Source organism: Aptenodytes patagonicus, chromosome 4 (genome assembly GCF_965638725.1).
Source record: "Aptenodytes patagonicus chromosome 4, bAptPat1.pri.cur, whole genome shotgun sequence".
Classification (NCBI taxonomy): domain Eukaryota; kingdom Metazoa; phylum Chordata; class Aves; order Sphenisciformes; family Spheniscidae; genus Aptenodytes; species Aptenodytes patagonicus.
Genome location: NC_134952.1, coordinates 1,389,986 through 1,412,853, shown reverse-complemented (window position 1 = coordinate 1,412,853; position 22,868 = coordinate 1,389,986). Strand labels below are relative to the sequence as shown.

The window sequence follows — 22,868 nt, the reverse complement described above, 5'->3', positions numbered from 1 at the left end:
CTGCTAGCGCTCGCCCTCCCTCCTTCCCTCCATCCCTCCATCCCTCCCTCCCTCGCCCCTGCCTTCGCCATGCATAGCCCCCCCTGAGCCCCGCAGCGCCCCGGGGACCTGCCGTCCCCAGGGTGCCCAGCAGCCCTCACCCTCCCGCCACCCCACCGGGGCCTTCGGCCTCTGCCCCCTTCCTTCTTCTCCTCCTCCTCCCGCAGCCACCACCCTCCCTCCTTCCCCAGGGCCTGGCTGGCATGGAGGTGCTGGCCACAGGGAGCCGGATGCTTCCCGCGACTCCTGCCTCCTCCCCGGGCTGCATCCCTCCTGCCCGGCATCCCTCCTCCCCGACAAAGCCCTGAGCCGCTCAGCAGCCGCCTTCTTTGTGCACCGGAGCGGGTGTGCGTGCTCTCCGTCCCCCACCCCGTAGCCCCCCGGCTCGCTCCGCTCGGCGGGGACGGTGGCGGCCGACGGGGAAGCGGGAGAGATGCTGCCCTCACCGGAGGAGCCAAGCGCAGGAGGTCGGCGGCGAGAAACAGGTATGGGGCGAAGCGGGATGCTGCGCTGGGAGGCGGTGGCTTGTCCCCAGGCTGCTCCTCGCCCAGGGCCCCCGGGGAGCAGGGGGACGCAGCGGGGACAAAGCCGCTGCCAGGAGGTGAGGAGGGACCCGCTGCTCCTTGCTCCAGGTGCTGGGGGGCTAGATGCACCCTGGTTTTTCATGCCCGCCTCCCACAAGCCCCCTGCGCCTCATCCCCAGCCACCCTCACCCACCGCGGTGCCCCCACCCTGCTCCTTCCTACCCCGCTGCCATTGCAGCCTTGGCCGGGGAAGGATGGGGACCAGCGGGCACACGGCACCGACAGTATCCGCCACCCCGGCAGCACCCGCCACCACCACCCCTCTTCTCCATCCCCCCCTTCCCCCTTCGACCAGGCAGTGGAGCTGCCTGCTGGTAATTTTTTTTTTGGAGGGGGGGGGGGTGAGGGGGGGGTGGCAGAAAAAATGTTAAACAATGCGAAGAAAGGATCCATGATGAATCGCAGGTAGCGGTGCCGAAGCAGCCCGGGGATGGGTTTCGCCCGCTGCTGCAATCTCCCGGCGGCCGGGAGCATTTCCCGGCTCCGGATGCCTGTGGGCTTTTTTAGCATGGCCGCGGTAGTAATGACTCCGCTAATAATTTGTTTAAAACCTGGTCGTTTTCAGGGAGGGTGGGAGGGAGGAGAGGTTTTGTGGTCAGGGTGGGACCTGCCCAGGACAGGGACCGGGTGGCATGTGCATTCGGACCCGCCTGGGCTGGATCCTGCCATGGCTTACGGCTGGGAAATATGGAGCGAGGCTGATCGGGTACCCCGGGAGACGCGGGCAGGGATCCAGGCCTGAGGTATCGGTGGCACAATGCTGTGGCCCCATCCCTACGGTGGAAAAGCGCTTTCTCATCCCATCGGCAGCAAAGGCGCCCGGTGAAACTGAAGTTGCCGGCGGTGCTTTGTGTTCGCCAGGTTTTGGCCGGGCTGGCACCGGTGATCGCCCAAGCGGGGTTAACGTGCGAGGGTGCATTTTGTAACGACCCCAAAACACAGCCAGACAGCTCCAGAAATCCTCCCGGCACATCTTATTTTTATTTTTTGCACGGATTTCTTGCCTTTACTGATTTTTCCCTAAAAAATGGTTTCCCAAACCTCATGGCCCAGTTGTGCTCTCCAAGGTGGGTGCTGAGCCACGGGGGATGCTGCCCTGGGGATGAGCACGGATGGAGGGTTCGGTGGCAGTTTAGCACTCGCCAAGGCTGGCGATTGTGGGGTGCAGAGGGGCTCGGATGGGTTTTAGGGTGGTGGGTAGAGCCCTTTGTGGGATATTGCAGAGGGATGAGCAAGAGATGCTCCCACCCATGGGTGCCCTCGGTGCTTTGGGGTGAAAGCATTGCAGCAATGCACCCCGACGTGTGCTTGTGCCTCCCACGCTGGAGGAAGACCATGGTGACCTCCTAGGCTGGATTTTTGCTGGCTTATCCCATTTCGCAAGGGTGGGATTTTCCCCCCCCATGATGTCTTGGAGGGTTTTGTGAGTGGGGGATAAACCAGGTCCCCACAGGGACCCTCAATTGTCCAGGTGTGGGAAGCCACCGGGTCCTCTGTATCACCGGGACAGCACAGCATGGGGGGCTCCCACAGCCCCGGAGGGGACCAGCGATGAGACCCGATGGTTGCAGTGAGGGGCTGGAGAAGTAACTAATCCTGCTGCGAGGCTGCACAGGATTTAACAGGACTGGGTCACCCTTTGCTTGGAGGAGGTGGCTCCCAGCACCCCGGCCCCAACGTCAGACACAGGGATGCTCCCGGGGCCTGGAGACCCCTGGCACTGCAGGGGCTTGCTGCATGGTGGTCGGGCAAGAAAGCACACGGGTCACCCCTCTATGGCAAGTTCAGGGTAGATGGAGAGAGGTTTCCCACGGGTTGTCCACCTTCCTGCTGGCCGTACTCCTCACAAATGGTTGTGAACCTTCCCAACGGTTGTGCACCTTCCCAAGGGGTGGGGGACATTCCAAAACGGTTATGGATCTTTGCAAGGGTTGCACACCTTTCCCAGGGTTGTGCACCTTTCCCAGGGTTGTGCACCTTTCCCAGGGTTGGGGATCTTCCCAAGGGTTGTGGGTCTTCCCAAGGGCTGTGCACATCCCCAAGGGTTGTGCACCTTCTTGAGTGTTGTGCACCCCCCCAAGGGTTGTACATGAGTGGGAAGAACACGGGAGCGGAGGGTGGAGGCAGGGAGGGGACCAAGAAGAAGGACCGAGGAGGGACTTCTGGGGACCCACCGACCCTGTATCGCTAACCCCCGCTATCTCTTCCAGCACCTGGCACCGGCCGATGCTGACATCCCCCCCAGAACTGCCGGACCCCTTGCTTCTGTCCCCGGGCTCTCACCCCGCCATGCCCCAGCGGAGCCGTGGCCTCACCACCCAGGGCTCCCCAACCCATCCCACGTGCCACTGGTCCATCCATCCCGCGCCATGAGCGGGGCTGTGCGATTCCCCTGCATCAGGGCGCGTAGCTGAGGGATGGCCTCGCTGGACCTGCCCTACCGGTGTCCGCGGTGCGGGGAGCACAAGCGCTTCCGCAGCCTCTCCTCGCTGCGGGCGCACCTGGAGTACAACCACACCTATGAGACCCTCTACGTCCTCTCCAAGACCAACAGCATCTGCGATGCCGCCGTCTTCCCCCTGGCCGCCGACGGAGCCCTGCTGACACCAGCCACCCGGCGGGACTACTTTGAGAGCACCTCCTTCCAAGGCAAGGACCAGCGCTTCTCCTGCGACCTCGTCCCCGCAGAGGAGCTGGAGCCAGCCCCGTCCTCCTCCCCGTCGCCCCGCTATGTCCACGAGATCGAGATCCCTCTGACGGAGATCTTCACCCGGAGCAAAGCCGTGGCGCCAGCCCCCGCGCCACCGGCCACTATGGACGCTGCCTACGAGGAAGGCTTGGCCCGCCTGAAGATCCGCGCCTTCGAGAAGCTGGAGGTGGACAAGCGGCTGGAGAAGCTGACAGAGGAGGTGGAGCAGAAGATCGCCTCGCAGGTGGGCCGGCTCCAGGTGGAACTGGACCGCAAGAGCTCAGAGCTGGAGAAGGCGAAGCAGGAGAGCCTGCGGCTCAGCCGGGAGAAGCAGGAGCTGGAGGACCGGGCGTCCGAGCTGTCCCGCCAGGTGGACGTCAGCGTGGAGATGCTGGCCTCCCTCAAGCAGGACCTGGTGCAGAAGGAGCAGGAGCTCACCCGCAAGCAACAGTGAGTCCTTTGCCCCCTCTCCTGGCTGCAGGGTGGGGGGAAATTGTCCCCAGCGGCAAGCCCTGAGGAGCCCAACACCATCACCAAACCCTCAGACCAAGTGCTAGGGCACACTCCCCTCAGCAATGCCCATTAGCATCATCGCTCATCAGGTTTTGCATCTTCTCCCACGCGGGCAGTGTCCACGTAGACCTGAACCCCTCCATGTCTGTGACCAAGCTGGGTCACATCATGTCAGACCTTGTCCCAGAGCCACCAGTGCCCCCAGGACATGTCCAGGCTGGGGATGCACATGGCCATCCTGCTGTCCTGCAAAGGAACGTGATGGTGGTCATGTTGCTGGAGCCCATCTCTAGTACCAAAGAGTGTCCTCCAAAAATCAGGGCTGGGTCATCCCCTCTGGCTCCACAGCTGAATGGTCCGGCCCTACACAACCTGAGCAATCTCATCGACCTGTCCCATGGTCATAAACACGAGAGGAGCCACCTTGGCCATGCCTAATTCAGGGTTTTTCTCCCAGAAGGAGGGTGGTATAGCCTGAGCAATATGACCTCCATCTGCTGTTAGGACCATGGCACTGTCATCCTCATTTTCATCTCACGTTCCCCACTCAACACCCCCTTCCCACCCCAGCACTGCTCCTGAATTTCTCTCCAGTCAAGCGTTGGGTCATTTTGCCCATCGGTGTTGCTCAAGCAAGCAAGACCTTGTTCCTCAGGAGTTTCTTAGCAGAGCTGGAGGCCACCACGGGGTCCAGAAAGTCAGTGAGGAGCAGGTTAGTGGGAGACAGTCATGGTTCTGCTGGGCTGGGAGCACTGGTGGGATCCCTCAAGGACTTGTCTTGATCCCCACCATCCTCAGCATGTTCATTAATGAATTTGACTCCAAAATAATGACTGTGGCTCAGAAACAAGGTTCACAGGATTTGCCGATGGTGGGGATGGTCCTGGGGTGAGGAGTGGGATGTCTCTGGGGCTGGATGAGGGCAACACCTCTCGGTTTGGATGCACGTGTATGGGACAGGCAATGGGGAGGTTTGGGGGCTGCCATCAGCTGCCTCGTGGGTGTTGTCTAGGGGCATCTTGGGGGTGCGTGGTGACAGGATGAGGGCCAACGGGGTGGACAAGTCTGGAGCAGGGCCTGGAGAGAGGTGAGAGAGGGCAGATGGAGGGTGACCGATGGGTCAAACACATCTTGTTCGGTCCGTGGCAGAGCCTGGACACTGTTGCCACCTAAGAACCTGGTTCTATACCCCAAAACTGCCTCCTGGACCTCCCTTTCCTTAGAGAAACCCTCCTGCCCCTTGACTGTCCCCATCGGTCCCCAAACTCCTCCAGCCAGAGTGACAAAATCACTTGCCGGGTTGCAGAGGGAGCACGGGAAGAGCTGATGAACAGAGGGTTTTTTTGAAATCATCGGAAATCATTTTCATCAGCAAAGCCGGTTTCACCCTTCCCCAAGAACAAAACATTGCCCGGGACATTTCCCAGCCCTGACGGCTCCAAAACGCCGCAAGGCCATCGTCCCTGTGGGAGGCTTTTTGCTCCTGGGCTCCATTTGCTTTGCCGGGGGTGTTTTTCCACCCGGTCCATGGGAATGAGAGAGATGCAGGTGATAACCATCAGCATCACCTTACACCCACCGTGCCAGCGCCCCATTTGCCTTCCAAATCTCCCGGGGCCCCTCACCAGGAGCCTTCCCCAAATCATTGCCAGCGAGCTCCCAAGCTCGCCTTGCAAATGGCAGGTTTGGGGGCAATTAATTGGTAATTAAATGGCACTTAATAACCAGCAACAGGAATTATGTCGCTAAGGGCTGCCCCCTCCTTTTCCTTCACGCTCCTGTGCAGGTCGGTGCGGCCGGGTGTGCACGGTTGAGTGTGCGTGGTCAGGTGTGCCCGGCCGAGTGTGTGTGGTCGGGTGGGCACAAGACAGGCATGCAGAGCTGTGTCTGTGCGTCTTCAGGGGTTCACGGATGCTGCGTGAAGGTTTGAGAGCGGTTGCGCACATGTGTGTGTGCGCGCACCATCGGCCGTGCGGGTGTGGTCGGTGCCGGGTGTGCATTCGACCGACTGTACATGTGTCGGGGGGGGGGGGTGTGCATGTGCATGCTCGTGATGCTGCCTGCATGCGTGCCAGTCGCGTCTGGCTGCACCTGTGTGTCAGGGTGCACGTCTGTATTTGTGTTTTCACGGTGCTTGTGCACGTAAGGGTGGCTCTGCGCGTGTGGGGGATGCATTTGTGGGTGTGCACGACGGCTTGTGCGCGGGCCTGGGTGTACACATGTGCATTTGCAGGGGTACAAGGGCCGGGTGGGTCTGATTGCGCATGTTTTCAGGACCTGTGTGCTCGTTGGGGGTGTGATGGCTGCGTGTGCCTGTGCGTACACACCCATGTTTTTGGGAAGCGGATGAGGTCGGTGGGTGCGTGTGTACCCGGGGCACACGTGTGTGCAGGGTGGGATGGGGCCACCTTGGGTCACTGAGCCACTGGCAGACCACCCCAGAGCTGGCTGCATTTCGGGGATGACATCTTCAGGCTGTCCTTGAGGTCTTTCCTTTAAGTCTGCCCCGAATGAGGCAGGGTACCACTGCCATCCTCCTCCATCATCCCACCACACCATCATCATCCTCCTCCGTCCGCTCCATTGCGCTCAGGGGCCTGACCCCAGTCCTGGGAGCAATGTACATCCCAGCGAAGATGCTGGGGACATCATCCCCCCAAAACAAGGTGGCCACATCCACCCTGCATGCCGGGAGCATCCCTTGGTCCCTGCTCTGCCCCGAACCATGCCCAGGAGCCGCCTGGGCTGGCACAGACCCAAATCAGGCTGATGATGGAACAGTCCGGATGCGCACGAGCATCCTTGACCCCCCACCCCAGCTCACAGACAGGGATGGAGGTGCTTAACAGGGACGGGTGGGAAAGGATTGGGGTGTCACCCACTGGTCCCTCCACGCAGGGAGGTGCTGCAGATCGACCAGTTCCTGAAGGAGACGGCCGCCCGCGAGGCCAACGCCAAAGTCCGCCTCCAGCACTTCATCGAGGAGCTGCTGGACCGGGCGGACCGGGCCGAGAAGCAGCTCCAGATCATCAGCAGCAGCTGCGGCACCACCCCAAACGGCAGCCTGGGACGCTGCGGCACGCCGGGGGCCAAGGCCGCCAGCCGACTGGTACCTCCACGGGCACAGGCACGGGCACCCCAGCGGCTTCGGGCATGCACCCATGTGGCTTCTCTGATGGCTGCAAAGGATTGAGTGGGGAGGTGTAGGGACCCCCATCTCGTTCCCGTGGGGAAATGAATAATCCTGGGTGGGGGAGCCCAAGGAGAAGTTGCTCCTCGGTGGGTCTGTGTTTCTGTGGTGAGTGTGGGCAAGGCGCTGGGGCGATGCTGGAGATGCTCTTCTGCATCCCACTTGGGCACGGCCTCACCCCAAAACGCAGCTGGCACTGGGTGGGTTATCGGGGTCGTATCCCTCGGCTGCACCATCCACATTTTGGGTTTTGCCACGTTGGCTCCTCTTGTCCCCTTTCCCCACAGAGAGACCGGCACCCGGGGCCGGGGTCGGCTGTGCATGGTCCTTATGGCGTGTCCAACCAGCGCTCCTCCTCCAGCACTGGGTGAGTCCTCTATCCGTCCTGCCTGTTCGGGATTTTAATGGGATGCTCGATTTTTGGTGGGCGAGGGGCTGACGGGAAGGGGATGCACAGCCCGGCAAACACTAAGGTTTGGCATCCTTGTCCCCCAGGGCCTCAAGCCGGGTGAAAGCCGTGTCGCAGAGCTCGGGCTGCTACGACAGCGACAGCGCAGAGCCATGCCCCACCGATGACACCGCCGATGGGCATCCCTACCTGGTGCGGGACGGCGCTCGGGGCTCGGGGCTGCGCCGGCAAGCCATCCAAAACTGGCACCGCCGGCCCTACCGCAACAGCACTGAGGGCGAGGAGGGTGACGTCTCCGACGTGGGCTCCCGCACCACCGAGTCGGAGGCCGAGGGCTGGGAGCCAGAGGCACCGGGATCCGCCGCCTCCCGACCCGCCGGCAGCTGCCGGTTGACGGGTGAGACCACGCCGGGCTCTTCTGGTGGGGTGGGAGGACAGGGAGGCAGGAAGGTGGGGGACGGGGATGGCTCCTCAGCTCTGCAAGGAGCATCCCTTCCCCGCCATCCTCCCCGGCCATCAGTGGCAACTGACGGTGGGTGTCCCACAGCCAGGACAGAGGGGGCCGGGGGCAAGGCGGGCCGGCTGGAGAGGGGCAGCCTGGGCCACTCCAGCGAGGTGATCAGCCCCGAGATCCTCAAGATGCGGGCGGCTCTTTTCTGCATCTTCACCTACCTGGACACCAAGACCCTGCTGCGGGCAGCCGAGGTGTGCAAGGACTGGAAGTTCGTGGCCCGGCACCCGGCCGTGTGGACACGGGTGCTGCTGGAGAATGCCAGGGTGTCCTCCAAGGTACCAGGGATGGGGATGGCACTGCCCGGGGCGAGACCTTTCTTCCAGAAAGGTGAAGCTGTGCAAGCAGCTCGCTTGAGTTGATTGTCATGCCATTATGGTCATGGGAACATGGGTGCCCACAGCTGTGTGCTTGCACCAGCGGCTGGATGCGTTGCACATTCACACGTGCATGCTCATGGGCATGAGCTCACACATGCACACGTTTTCACGTGCTTTTGTGGTCACACCCGTGATTTTGTTGCACGCATTCTTGCGTGACCTCATATGTGCATTTTTACATATTTATGGCATGTGTGTGCATGCAGAAATGCCGCTCTGTGTGTGCGTGTGTGCACAGATCTGCCCAAAGACAGCCAAGGACGGGTGGCATGGGGCATGCTGAGGGCATACCCTCGGTGACAGCCACCCCTGTCCCCCCAGTTCCTGGCCATGCTGTCTCAGTGGTGCACCCAGATGCATTCCCTCACCCTCCAAAACCTCAAGCCACGCCAGCGAGGGAAGAAGGAGAGCAAGGAGGACTACATGAAGAGCACGCGGTGAGTCCCCGTGTCCCGGGCACCCTCGTCCCACAGCCGGAGCCGCTGGTCCTCAGTGATGACGATGCTCCGTGAGCCCCAACGTCCCATTTCCACTGATGGACGTTCATCGCACACCAGCTCCTGCTGTGGGTTTTGGGCGTCCTGGAGCCACGGATCCCCATGGGACGTCACCCTCCTGGGGTGGCCCCAGGGTGGCCATGGGGAATGTGAACGCGGGCGCCTGTGCCTGACCCTTCCTCCATCCCTGGCAGGGGCTGCCTGGAAGCCGGGCTGGAGTCCCTGCTGAAGGCAACAGGCAGCAACCTGCTCATCCTCCGCATCTCGCACTGCCCCAACGTGCTGACGGACCGCTCGCTCTGGCTGGCCAGCTGCTACTGCCGGGCCCTGCAGGCTGTCACGTACCGGTAAGGATGGCCACCAGCATCCCCCTTTGCCCATGGGGACCGTGTGGTTCCCTGGCCGGGAGAAGGCTGGGAACATCCATGGGATGTGTTGGGACTCCTCTGATGCCCATCCCCATTCCCTGTCAGAACGCAGCCCATCTGGTCAGGTGTGAAGGACCCACCTTTCCATGTCCCCAGCCCAGCGGCAGCCCCAGTGTCCGGTGTCCCCAGTGCAAGCTGTCCTTGCAACTCTCATCCTCTTCTGGCATGTTCCCATGCAGATGTTTCCCTTCCAGCTCCATTCCCACCGTCCTGTTACCAATCTCACTCCAGCTGGAGGCGTGACCGGAGTCTTGGTATGGGGACACTGCTTTATGTTAGAGGAGGGTGAAGAAGAGGTGCACCGACAGCGGGGCCCAGTGAGGTCCCACCTGACTGTCACCCCCTGATGAAGGCTTCTAACAGGGAGAAGAGACCTCGGGGTCCCTCTGTCCTAGGAGGGAGGAACAGCTCTGCCATGGGATTGCTAAGACCCAACTTGGAGACCTTGCCCAAGAGCAAGGACACAAGGCCCATGATGGTGTAAATCGGAGGAGGTCACAGGTCCTGGAGGAGATCACTGACTGCTCCTTGGTCTTGGCCACCTTCCAAAGAGGCTCTGCCTCCCGTGGAGACAGGATTTAGCTTTCCTACACTCTCAAGGAGGATGATCCTTGCACCGCTGCGCTCTGCAGACGACCACTTCAGCCTCTGCATCCATTTCACCTGCAGCCAGTGGGTGTTCTCGTCCAGGCCAGGATGGAGAATCCTTCAGGTGGGAAAGCACACCCAGCCAGCTCCTCTGTGTTGGACCAAGCAAGCTCAGACACGGCTCTGATCTGGGGTTCCCACACCGTGAGGCAGCCCAGTGCTGCCAGGTTTAACCCAAAGACTCCTCCATCAGCGCTTCCAAGGGCATTAGAGCAAGCCCAAGCGCTCCTGGCACATTGCTAACCTGTGACTCTGACTCATGCTCTAATTAACCCGCCGCGCTCACAAAGGGCTCTTGGCAGGCGTCTTCAGTGGAGATGTGTGAAATGCACAAGATAACACCCATCATTTATTTTTAGGCTCGTCTGAAGTTTTGAAGTAGGTCGTTTAGAGTTAGGAAGTGCGGCCTCGGTCTTCGGGAGGGAGCCCAGTGCAGTGAAGCAGCCAGAGGCCTCTATCTGGGCTGGTAGCATCAGGACAATGCTCTCTGACATCTCTCCTCCATTGACTCGGTGCAGGGAGCCCACAGCATCAGCAAAAGCTCCTCCGAGCCAGTGGCACAAAAGTTGGGTGGCAGGCAGTGTGGCTGTGCCCGATCAGTGCCATGACTCATGATAAACCTACACCTCCACCATGCCCCTGCACAAATCCAGCAGCATCCCATGAGGTCTGTTTTGATACCTCCAAAAAGACGAAGGAGGAGCCCACAGCAAACCTCTGCAGCAACATTTGGCCAACAGCCACCTACAGATGTGGTAGCACAACCACAGAGCTGGTACAGAGGCCGTGGAGCAGCCACTTCCCTTGGCTGGAACCTACCACCCATCAGCTGAAACATCTTTACCACCTCCTGGCATCTTCCCCATCCAGGCTGGGCAGGTGGCAAGTGAAACCAACCCAATGGGATCTGCAGGGACGTTATATTTGTTCTGCAAGGGTACACGGCCTGGCAGTCTCAGTTCAATCACTTGCCACCTTTGCATCTGGAAGAATTCTGCCTTCACCTTCAACCTCACCTTCAACCATCAACTTCACTTTCAACCACCAACCTCACCTTCAGCCTTTACCTTCAGCCTTACCTCCAAACTCATCTTCAATCTCACCTTCAGCCTCACCTTCAACCTCACCGTCTTCCATTTTTCTTGACATTGCACATCCGTAGTCACAATTCCAGATGGAAATGCCTTCAGCCTTCCTGCATGGGTTGGTGTTGGGACTGTCTGGTTCATGGGCAGATCATGGGTTATAAATAATGATCAGATTTGTACCTCCAGGTGCAGAGAGACATAGCAGCATGGAGGCTGCAGACACAGCCCCTGGGGCAGCATCACTGCTGGTGAGGGCCACCACCTGTCCTCTGTGTTGTTCCAGGAGCTCTACGGACCCCGTGGGTCATGAAGTCATCTGGGCCCTTGGAGCAGGTTGCAGGGACATCATCTCCCTCCAGGTCGCACCTCTGCATCCATGGTAAGAGTCATGCTAGGAGGAGGCCAGGCTGAGTGTGAGGGGCACCACTGGGCTGGAAAGAAATTGGATGCCAGATCCAGATTTGCTTAGGGGAGGTCCTCGTGGGATGAGCAGCAATTCTGGGGGCCAGTTTGGGGGACTGGGAGCTCAGCCCCATCCGTCCCTGTGAAAGTTGGGAGCTGTGGGGTGTAGGCACCTCCCTGCCGAGCCAGGAATGTTTCCGGGGAGGCTGCTAACAGCAGAGATGAAAGGGGAGCCATGATGGGTCTGGTAGGTGACGCTGAACATCAGACACTTGTCTGAGCTCCTCACTGCTCATATAACAGCTGCCCTGAAGGGCCTGGATGTTTTTAAAAGGGTGTCGAGTCGCTGCTTAGGGAGACAACTGCAGTTATTCTCACTTTGGAAAAGCATTTTGGGGGCGTGAAGATGCTGGCAGTTCCCCACCCTGCAGCATCTGGGTGCTCAGGAGTTCATGGCTCACAGAGCAGGTCACTCAGCTCCTCGGCTCCGTGCCATGGGGCTGCCTCCTGGGCATTTCTTCTTGTCCTGGGAGGTTTGTTGCAACGTCATGTCCCCCATCAGCCTGGATCAAGGTGTACAGAGGGGGAAGCCTCTTAGCAGGAGAAGCTGGATGTCAGGTCCCTGATGGCTTGTTTCTTCCCCGGGGGAAACACCACATGGCACGGAGGCTTCTCCGCCTGAGCTAGAGGTCCAGGCTCCCGCTACTGGTTTCATCACTGCAAGCAACAGAGTTGAGGGCCTGATTCAGAGGTGGAGGGTTTGGGACAGAGGGACTCCACTGAGTGCATGGACCTGCCCTGTCCTGGTTGCAACACAACCCAGGGGGGTTGCTCAGATGCAGACGTCTGCTCTGGAGACGCCTCCTTCCAGTGTGGCGACCCCTGGGTTGGTGTGGTGGGAGAGGTCCCATCCCCAACACCACTCATGGGAGCACTCGTGGTGGGGGGGTGAGCTTTTCTGCCAGCCCTCCCCAGCTCTTTCTTCTTCATCTCCCCAGCCAGCAGCCGACGCGTTTCAGCAACCGCTGCCTTCAGATGATCGGACGGTGCTGGCCGCACCTGCGGGCGCTGGGCGTTGGAGGGGCAGGCTGCGGCATCCAGGGACTGGCATCCTTAGGTAGGCGACTCTCCTCTGATGGGACAAGGAGAAGGGGACCTTGCTGGAGGCAGGATATACCCCTAGGAGAAGCCCCATGGGGATCTCAATGGAGAAGCCCACCTCAAGGACCATGGGTGCACCCTGCCCCTCCTTGCTGCCACCCATCCCTCCTACCACCCTGTTCCCATCGGCTGACCTCATCCCTTCCCCATGGGGCGCTGACGGCGGGTGCTCTGTCCTTCCAGCCCGAAACTGCATGCGGCTTCAGGTCCTGGAGCTGGACCACGTGGCAGAGATCAACCAGGAGGTTGCGGCAGAGGTGTGTCGAGAGGGGCTGAAGGGGCTGGAGATGTTAGTGCTGACCTCCACGCCGGTCACCCCAAAAGCCCTGCTGCACTTCAACAGTGAGTAGCAATGCCAGGGGGGAGTGCATAGCATCGTCCATTGACCAAAAGGCCACCAGATATCCAGATCCATGAACCAGACGCTGCCTTCCAGCCCCACCCACAGGAACCCACTGCCAACACTGGAAGGTGCTGGGAGCTCCGTGATGGAAGGTTTCTAAGAGGGGATCCAACAGCCCCCTGCCAAGGATGGGTTAAGAAGAGCTGATCTTGCCTTGGGCCACAGGAAGGATGGAGACACTCCCTCCATGCTCCCCTCCATGCTCCCCTCAGTGTAATCGAGGCCTCAATGTCTGTGGCACACCTGAGGTTCACCCTGGTGTATCTGAGTTTGGAGTCATGCCATTTACTGAAGCCATTTGCTAGGACAGGAGCTCTGGGGGGAAAGAGGTCTGCGGCCGGCAGGAGGGTCTGTTTGAGGTGCCGTTCCTGGTGGTCATGGCACATGTGACTGTGGTTGGACTTGCTGGGAACCCACCTATCTGGGTAGAAGAGTAAGGGTTTCCCAAGTAAGAGGTAGGACTGCTGAATTGGGATGGGACAACTGGGAACCATCTCGTAGACCACCGTCCTCCCTACAGAGGTCTTGGTCACCAAGAGCAGGTCTCCTCCATCTTCAGGGTGAGGTTTCCCCAAATGCATAAGGCTTTGAGGAGCACTGGGTGGGTTTTAGGGTCCATCCTGGCTGCAGGGAGGCTATCTCCCCACCAGGTATGGCGAGGCCAGGTGGTATCTCTGCCCCCAGGTGTGTGCCGGAACCTGAAGTCCATCGTCGTGCAGGTGGGCATCGTGGACTACTTCAAGGAGCCCCACAGCCCTGAAGCCAAGAAGATGTTTGAAGAAATGGTGAACAAACTCCAGGTAAAGGTTGTCATTCCCAGGTCACCCATGTGTCACCAGTCTCGTGTTCCCATGGGATCTGAGGACAAATTCTTGCCCACCGCTGAAGTTCCTCAGCAGAGAACGTTTTAGCTCACTAGGGACATCCTGAAGGTTCTCTATCCTTCAGACACACATGCCCCAAAGGCTGAAACAAGATCTAATATGCTGTGATTCCTTCCCATTGCTTTAACTAGGACTGCTTCTCTGTGGGTCTCTTCCCCGGGGACAGAAAAGGGCTGGTGCCTCCTTCACAGGGCCACTTACTTGCCGAACACTGAAGTGATTTAAAGTCCCCCCATGAAAGCAGAAATAGGGTTAATTTTAGTTAGGCTGAGTTGCAGAACTTGCTTAGCTTGTGATGCTCAGCAGGGTTTGGGCTGTCCTTGATCTGTTCAGGGTCTCCAAGGCAGACATTTCCATCCATGTCCCAAGAGGAAAAAGGTGCCTCCATTTCACTTCATCCTCTGGTTGACTTCATCCTCCAGTAGGTTGGGCTCCCATGGGGACGTAAGGCAAAACTCCCGCGAGATGCAAAGCAGGACTTGGGGACGGAGGCCCACCGGTGCAGTCGGATGGGGTCAGATGGCTCATGTGGTTCCTGCTCCACCGCCAAGCCCTGGCATGGGAACAACAGTGGGCAGCAAGACAGACCCATGTCCACCCCCAGGCTGGTGGTCACCTTTAGAGAAGAACCATTTCGGAAGGGCTTTCTTTGTGTGGCCACTCACCACCGTGCTTTGCAAATCCCACCTGCCCCTGCACGTTGACGTCATCTGCCCCAAACTACTACTGTCCTCTGGAAACAGTGTTTTTAAGCAAGCAGAAACCAAATCCAGAGCTAGCTTCAAGGGCATGGGATTAAGAGGCGTTGCGCCAGTCCTGCAAGGAAGCCAAATCCCCGTGGGATGTGGTGGTGGGGATGGGACCAGGGTGGCCCCCTTCCCATGGTGGGCATTTGACATGTCCTCTTCTCTCTCTTGCTCAACCCGTGGGGCAGCAAGACTGCCAGGTCCTGCACTGACCATGCTCTCTGCTCCTCTTCCAGGCCCTGAGGAAGAGACCCGGCTTCTCCAAGATTTTACACATCAAAGTGGAAGGAGGCTGTTAGACCTTCAGGGAACCACAAAGCACATTCCCTCCTCTGCCCGGCGGAGCCAGAGGCCCCGCGAAACCAAACCCACCATCTGCCGCTCATCCGTTGCCGGACCTGGAGCACGGAGATGCTGGCCCATGCACAAAAAAACCCGAACTCTTGCAGGCCTTAGTGACTGGCAGCCAGCGCTCGTCCCCAGGGCCAGCTTGCGGGCGAGAAGGTGCTACTTAAGGAAATTTTTCGGCTGCCCGAAGAGGCAGGGCTACGCTCTTTTTCCGGGAGGGAAGATGTCTTTAAACCCCCCCCCCCCGTGGCTGCTCCTTGCCAAGGATCCTTGTTTGGAGAATGTGTTTTTCTTTGAACTCTCTTTCTGTGGGGGGGTGTTTGGCCGTTTGATGGCGGGGGAGCTGAGGATGGCTCAGCCTGTCCCTGTGGGCTCTTTGCAGAGCGCTGGGCTCGGCACCACTGTGTCACGGCTGGACCGTCCCCATCCCCTCTGTGGGCTGGTGGAGGTGGGGTGGCAAGGGGCCGTTCCTCCAGAGGAAACGGTGCCCAGCATTCCTGCAGGGTTTCTGCTTGTTTTCATTTCATTTGTTTAACAGAGGGGCACCCAAACCTGGGTAAATACTGCCCAGAAACCAGCAGCCACGACAGCACAAGCCCGGATGGCAAAGCTGCGTCTCAGGGGCTGTAGGAGTCAGAGGACACCAGGAGAGATGATCGCTCTTCCAGAGGTTTCCAGCCTCACCTCCTCTCCATTCAAACCTTCCTGCCAAGGCAATAAACCATCTCCAAAATCCTCGTCCACCAGGAAACACGGGTCATGCTTCTGTCCCCACCAACATCCACCCACTCAGGCTTCCTCCAGAGCGAGTTGACCCATGGGGAGAGAGGGACTGGCACGGGACACCCATGTTTGCCATCTCATCACCTTCCCAAACAGCCTGAAGGAGAAACCCTGGCCAAATTGTCCTGAAATCCAAAGCTGCTGGTGAAAGCACCAACCCAGATGCCCACGGCTGTTTTTTTAATTCTGCTTTTTTCTTCTGGCTGTCTTCTGCCTGCAAGGTCGTCATCGCCCCCAAAATATCCTTTTTTCAAAGGAAAAGGCTTTTGAAAGGCATCTGGCAGGGTCAGGCATCTCCGTCCTCCACCCTGGGGAGAAGGTGCCAGGAGGTGCCCACGCCATGGGGGACACCCATCACAGCACTGCCAGCAGCAGGAACACACCGGCCTTAACCACAGCCCCCTGCCACCCCGAGCCCCAGCCAGGCGTGCTTGGACCCAACATGCTGAGCTGAGAGGAGCCGACTGGGAAAAGCAGATTTTGGGGATTTGTCCTCTCCTCTGGGCCATCACTGGAGGTTTCGGTGTCTGTTGGCCAACATGGCTGCGAGGAGACAGCCCTTCCTCCCAGGGCATCTCCCCTTCCTCCAGCCTTCCCGGGGTGATGGGCTGCCATGGAGCATCCTCCCGGGAGGGAGAAGGCTGCAGACCCATCCTGCTACCACCTTCCTCATCCACGTCACGAGAGCTGCAGACCTCAGCCAGACCTCCCAGCATGCCGACAGCCCACGGGGACCCCAATAGAAAATAAGATTTATTCCAAATCGCTGAAGCTGGTGGTGGGCTGGAGGCAGCTCCTGGGTCTCCAACCCCAGAAGGAACCTCAGGAGACCATTTCATCCACCCCTCATCCCGTCTACGTTGTCTCCTCCAAAGCAGGGTAGGGTTTTTTGGCCATGATCCCCCATTTGAAGCACCTCCGTTCCCCCGCTGACTGCAGCTTTCCAGAAGACGGCTCTTCCCTGTATGCACAAAATGTGGGAGCCCAAAAAAACGCCTGCGAGAAACTACCGCGTCCCACCATGCCCCCATGGGCAGCATTGGACGAGCTCCCCGGCACCAGGGATGAGCTCCCCGCTGTGCCCGCCACGGGTTTACCTCCACCCCAGGGAGGCTGGGACACACGTAATCCAGGGGCAAGAGGAGCAAGGGATGCCCCGACCAGCAAAAAAACCCACCCAGCAAAGCTACAACCCCCCGGGGACCACCCGGCCACCATCCCACAAGCGTGGTCCCAGAGGAGATGTCACCATTCGAAACGGCGCAGAGACTTGCGAAATTCCCTTAAAAAAAAAAAGTAAGTATTTATTTCTATAAAGAAAAGAAGGAAAAAAAAGATTTTAAAGGAAAATTATATACTCAGCATGTTTATACACTCTATGCTTAAAGACTATCGTGTTGGAGAGTCGTGTCCGAAGACTGAAGGTGGCTGCTCAGTGTTTGCTGCTAGCCCGTGCCCGGCGCCTCGCCCGGCTCCTCCCGGCCATGGGGAAGGCGAGGACAGGGTGATGGAAAGCAGGGGGAGATGTTGAGGACTCTTGGAGAAACCTTCTCTGCTCGCCAGCGAGGCCGGAGAGGCTGCTGGTGCCGTCGGTGGCCATGTCTGCTGGCGGCCGCGGTGGCGTGGAGCCGTGGGTGGGTGGGTGGCATCCCCGTCCCCCCGCTGCCGCGAGGGTTTTGTAAGTCACGGCAGGACAACCTCACCCGAATTTGGTGCTTCGGTGTGTCGCCGAGACCAGAGCAAACCATCCGCCTCCCCTTGGCGCATTCCCAAAAAGTCCAACTTCTGGCGTAGCAAAGCCACGTTTTTACAAAAATCCTGCGATGATGCAAGACCTCGAGCAGGTTCAAGGATTAGAAGATGGAAAGTGGGTTTTTTTCCCCATTTTGCCTGGGCTTGGATGGGTCCCTTCCTCCTCCTCCTCCTCCTCGGCTGGGGATGAAGGTGGCTGGCACAGTGACACAGGCTTGGTGGTAATGAGCCCTGTGTCTCCCTGGCCCTCCCGGTGGCCCCTAATTGCCCAGGTCGTTAATGGCAACGAGCTCATTAACGGCTCCGTATTTCTTCCACTGAAATGTCATATTGATGGTTTCCCTGCTGCTTTCCCTCCCCAGCCCGCCGGCGCGTGGCCCCGTCAGCTCCCTCACGAACCCCCATCGCCCACCCCCATCCCTACGGGATGCTCAGGCGACGCTGTCCGTGGCCGTAGGATTCACCGCGTCGGTTGTAGGGTTTCAGCCCCATTTCCTCTGGAAGCGATGGAGATGCACAGAAATACCAAATCCTCTGGGAAAGCCTTGAAATCACGCAGTGTATTCAGGTGCTGGTAGAGAAGGGACTGCTGTAGCGTGAGCTCAACCCCATACTAGACCCTAGAGAAGCCCCAGAGGGGCTCTGCGATGACAATCCCCAGCAAAAGCCAGGGCACAGCCGCCCGACCCGGGGCAAGCATCAGCCGCGAGCAGCTTTCGCTCGGGGTCATGGTGACGACCAGATCTGGCAGGGGCTGGATGGACGGTGCTGCCAGTTCCTGCCAGACCTGGTTCCCATGGGACCAGTTTTGGGGGGATTTAGGCCTTTTCTAGTGAGTTTGCCCAAAGTTTCCCCATGGCCAACGCTCGCGACATTCCTCTTCTCTTGAATTTGGGTGCTGGTCAGGGATCTCAAGAGGAACAACACCAGCAAAGCCAGCTCGGGGGCCAAATTTATCCCAAATCCATGTTTTTCTGTATCCCTCGTGTGTTGGATTTTGCTCGTCATCCATCGCTCCGAGCCCCCAGGAGCCGGGGATGCTCCGGGGACCGGCTGCCTCCTCCTGCCTCCATCCCTGTGCCCCCAGCTTGGGGGGCGGTCCAGGAGTGAAAGGTCTCCAGGAAAGGGGGAACCCCCCCCAGGCTGGCTCCGTCCAAGGTTTTTAAACCTCTTTATCCAGCAAAGAAGGCAAGAAAAAAATATCCCACCTCCCGCCGTGTGTCATGGTCCCAGCTGCCACACAAGGCACAGCCACGGCCGGGTCTTGGACAGCTTGTTTGGATCCTCCAAAAGGCTCTGAAATTGGTTAAAACAGAACAAAAAAAACCCCATGAAAAGTATTGGTAAAGGCTCTTGAAGCGGTTGAACAACATTTTCTCTCGGCTCTTAGAGGAGCCCACCCCAGGAGCTGGCGCATCCCTTCAGCCTCTCATTTTGGGTTGAAAACCTGCAGGCTGGGGTGGAGCAAAAGCATTTGGGAATCGGTGCCAAATGACAAAATGCTTTAAAAAAAAAAAAAAAAAGAAAAAAAAAACCCGAAACAAACCAGGAGCGGGGAGATTTTAGCAATGGAGATGGTTTGTCGCGACCGAGGCATCGCGGGGTGTTGTTGCAAGGTGAGCGGTGGCGATGCACGACCTTCCCCATCAATGGGAGGCAAAAAAAACCCCCCGCCGCCGACGAAACTGTCCTTCCCGCCCCAAGGAAAAGCTGCTGCACATCCTTCCCCGGCGCGCAGCAGCAAGGAGAGGAGGGAAAACTGCCCGAAAGCAGGAAAAACGGTATTTTCTGATCCAGCCTCGGGATTACGCCCCGTGGAGGGGGGGGGGACGAGGCGGGCTGGGGCCGGGGACAAGCGGGTGCAATGGTGCGGGAGGGCGGGATGGCTTTGGGGAAGCGAGCGCGGTAACGCACACTTGCTTAGAGATAATCAGAGGACGCGCTCCCCGTGGGGAGAGCAACATATATATAGGAATCGCAATGGTTTCCCTAAAGCACTTCACGGCGGCGTTCGCCCCGGCGCAAGCTCAACCCCTGTGAGCGATTTCCGAGGGGCCCTGTACAGCGACCTCCCCCCTCCCGAAAGGTAGCGAGTTTGCCTCCTAAGTTATTTTTTTAAATCTATATAAATTTAGGTCTATTTTAGTCTTTTGCAGCAATGTGCCAGTGTCCGGAGAACCAAACGTCCCTTTTCCCCCCCAGCCCCACGGTCCCTTGATACTAAACCAGGTCCTCGATGCTAAATCTGCCGGAGGATGCTGCCCTGGAGGAGGGGGGAGTGGCGGGGATGGGGGCGCAGCCGAGATTGGGGCGCAGCCGGAGGTGGGGAGGTGTCAGGGGGAGGCTCCGGGTGGTTTTGTCGGCAGCAGGGTCCAACGCCGGCCGGGGAGAGCGGGCGATGGGGCAGCTGCTGCCCGTCAGCCGCGTGGGATCATGTTTTTAGCACTTTGGTTGGTACTATCACCTGTAGACGCACTTTGATGTTGTTGCTTTGAAACTTTGCCGAGTGTAAACAATGTGTATTTAAAGAATTACAAAAAAAAAAAAAAAAAAAAAGTGTGTAAAGAGCTATTTTATGATTCCGCGTTGAATAAAGACTCTTGAGATCGAGGTGGGGTTTTCACTCTCCTGGAGGCCACATCGAAGCCAGGCCAGGCCTGGCCAGCTCCAGCACCAAACCAGTGAGACCAGTTGCCGTTTGGGGCTTACTGGAGACATCCCTCCTCCTACCTCCCTCCCTCTCCCTGCAGGCACAGGGGTTTCGGGGCCCACGAGCGTTGGTCCAGCCCCATGGGGCACAAAGCGGGGTACAGGGGCAGCCTGTACCAGGTCTCGGCTGCACGGGAGCATTCGGCAGCACAAGATGGTGCCGGAGAGGCCAGAGGCAGGCGAAGGGAGGGCTTACAGCCCACAGCGGGGCCGAGAGAGACGTGACCCCCCGTCCCCACATCCTTTGGCAATGGAGGGAGCTGATCTTAGACCATCGCAGAGGGAAAAGTTGAGCTTGAACGTTTTTGTGCCAGTTCTCTGCTGAAAAAAAAAAAAAAAAAATTTGATTTCTGAACAGTCCTGGAAGAAAGAGGAAAAGGAAAGGGGGGGGATTAATCTTTGGTGGAGAAAACAGCCCAGGTGGCTGGTGGATTCCCAGTTCCCAGATTACAACCCCGCAGAGTCGGGAATCGGCTTTACAGGTTCGAGAGTATCACGGCGAGAGCTGGAACCCCAGCTTCCCAGACCCTCGCCAGGCGGGTCAGGGTGAGGCAGCCTGGGGTGCAGGGAGATCATAGAATCATTGAGGTTGGAAAAGACCTCTAAGATCATCGAGTCCAACCATCAACCCAACACCCCCATGCCCACTAAACCATGTCCCTAAGTGCCTCATCTACACGTCTTTTAAATACCTCCAGGGATGGGGACTCCACCACTTCCCTGGGCAGCCTCTTCCAATGTTTAACCGCTCTTTCAGTAAAGACATTTTTCCTCACGTCCAATCTAAACCTCCCCTGGCGCAACTTGAGGCCGTTTCCTCTCGTCCTGTCGCTTGTTACTTGGGAGAAGAGACCGACCCCCACCTTGCTACAACCTCCTTTCAGGTGGTTGTGGAGAGCGATGAGGTCTCCCCTCAGCCTCCTTTTCTCCAGGCTAAACAACCCCAGTTCCCTCAGCCGCTCCTCAGAAGACTTGTTCTCCAGACCCCTCACCAGCCTCGTTGCCCTTCTCTGGACACGCTCCAGCACCTCGACATCCTTCTTGGAGTGAGGGGCCCAAAACTGAACACAGTATTCGAGGTGCGGCCTCACCAGGGCCGAGTACAGGGGCACCATCACTGCCCTGCTCCTGCTGGCCACACTATTTCTGATACAGGCCAGGATGCCCTTGGCCTTCTTGGCCGCCTGGGCACACTGCCGGCTCATGGTCAGCCGGCTGTCAACCAGCACCCCCAGGTCCTTTTCCGACAGGCAGCTTTCCAGCCACTCCTCCCCAAGCCTGGAGCGCTGCATGGGGTTGTTGTGGCCGAAGTGCAGGACCCGGCACTTGGCCTTGTTGAACCTCATCCAGTTGGCCTGGGCCCATCGATCCAGCCTGTCCAGGTCCCTCTGCAGAGCCTTCCTACCCTCGAGCAGATCAACACTCCCGCCCAACTTGGTGTCGTCTGCAAACTGACTGAGGGTGCACTCGATCCCTTCGTCCAGATCATTGATAAAGATATTGAACAAGACCAGCCCCAAAACTGAGCCCTGGGGAACACCGCTCGTGACCGGCCGCCAACTGGATGTAACTCCATTCACCACAACTCTCTGGGCCCGGCCATCCAGCCAGTTTTTGACCCAGCGCAGAGTCCACCTGTCTAAGCCGTGAGCCGCCAGCTTCTCTAGGAGAATGCTGTGGGAGACGGTGTCAAAGGCCTTGCTGAAGTCCAGGTAGACCACATCCACAGCCTTTCCCTCATCCACTAGGTGGGTCACCTGGTCATAGAAGGAGATCAGGTTGGTCAAGCAGGACCTGCCTTTCATAAACCCGTGCTGGCTGGGCCTGATCACCTGGTTGCCCTGTTCGTGCCGTGTGATGGCACTGAGGACCATCTGCTCCATAACCTTCCCCGGCACCGAGGTCAGGCTGACAGGCCTGTAGTTCCCCGGATCCTCCTTCCGGCCCTTCTTGTAGATGGGCGTCACATTTGCCAACCTCCAGTCGTCCGGGACCTCCCCTGTTAACCAGGACTGCTGATAAATGATAGAGAGCGGCTTGGTGAGCACCTCCGCCAGCTCCCTCAGCACCCTCGGGTGGATCCCATCTGGCCTCATAGACTTGTGAGCATCCAGGTGGCGCAGCAGGTCATTGACTGCTTCCTCTTGGATTACGGGGGGTTCATCCTTGTCGCCGTCCCTGTCTTCCAGCTCAGGGGGCTGAGTACCCTGTACTCAGTATCCTGACCCAGGATAACGGGTCTGCCTGTTAAAGACTGAGGCAAAGAAGGCATTAAGTACCTCAGCCTTTTCCTCACCCTTGGCGACAACGTTTCCCCCCGCATCCAATAAAGGATGGAGATTCTCCTTGGCTCTTGTCATTAATATATTTGTAAAAACATTTTTTGTTGTCTTTAACGACAGCGGCCAGATTGCGTTCTAGCTGGGCTTTTGCCTTTCTCATTTCCTCTCTGCACGACCTAACGAGATCCCTGTACTCTTCTTGAGTCTCCTGCCCCTTCTTCCACAAGCGGTAAATGGGAGATGGGACCACGCTGCCACCAGCCAGGCAGGAGGAAACACGTTCCTTCGGCTCCCTGCCGCTGGAGGGGAAACACCCTCGGCCCCGAGGATCTGCCATCTGCGACGGGCAACCCACCGGCTGCCTGCCCAGAGGGACACAAGATCAGCCCCCACTAGTCCTGCCTCTACCCCTCCCAGGCTGC

The 22,868-nt window shown here is 58.7% G+C and overlaps 1 protein-coding gene across 3 annotated transcripts; it reads left to right on the top strand.

Annotated features, from left to right (window-relative positions):
* FBXO41 (F-box protein 41) lies at window positions 1–19,755 on the top strand. Of its 3 annotated transcripts, none has more exons than XM_076335642.1 (13): window positions 1–524; window positions 2,834–3,762; window positions 6,724–6,934; window positions 7,303–7,382; window positions 7,511–7,821; window positions 7,972–8,213; window positions 8,637–8,752; window positions 9,007–9,159; window positions 11,260–11,355; window positions 12,377–12,495; window positions 12,723–12,881; window positions 13,627–13,742; window positions 14,809–19,755. In XM_076335642.1, the coding sequence occupies exons 2-13, from the start codon at window positions 3,041–3,043 to the stop codon at window positions 14,869–14,871; spliced, it is 2,388 nt and encodes a 795-aa protein (XP_076191757.1). In that variant the 5' UTR covers window positions 1–524; window positions 2,834–3,040; the 3' UTR covers window positions 14,872–19,755. The 3 variants fall into 3 exon arrangements, with proteins under 3 accessions (XP_076191757.1, XP_076191756.1, XP_076191758.1); XM_076335641.1 differs by having other exon boundaries at window positions 6,724–6,952; XM_076335643.1 differs by lacking the exons at window positions 13,627–13,742; window positions 14,809–19,755 and having other exon boundaries at window positions 6,724–6,952; window positions 12,723–12,889.
* The last annotated feature ends 3,113 nt before the right edge of the window (window positions 19,756–22,868 follow it).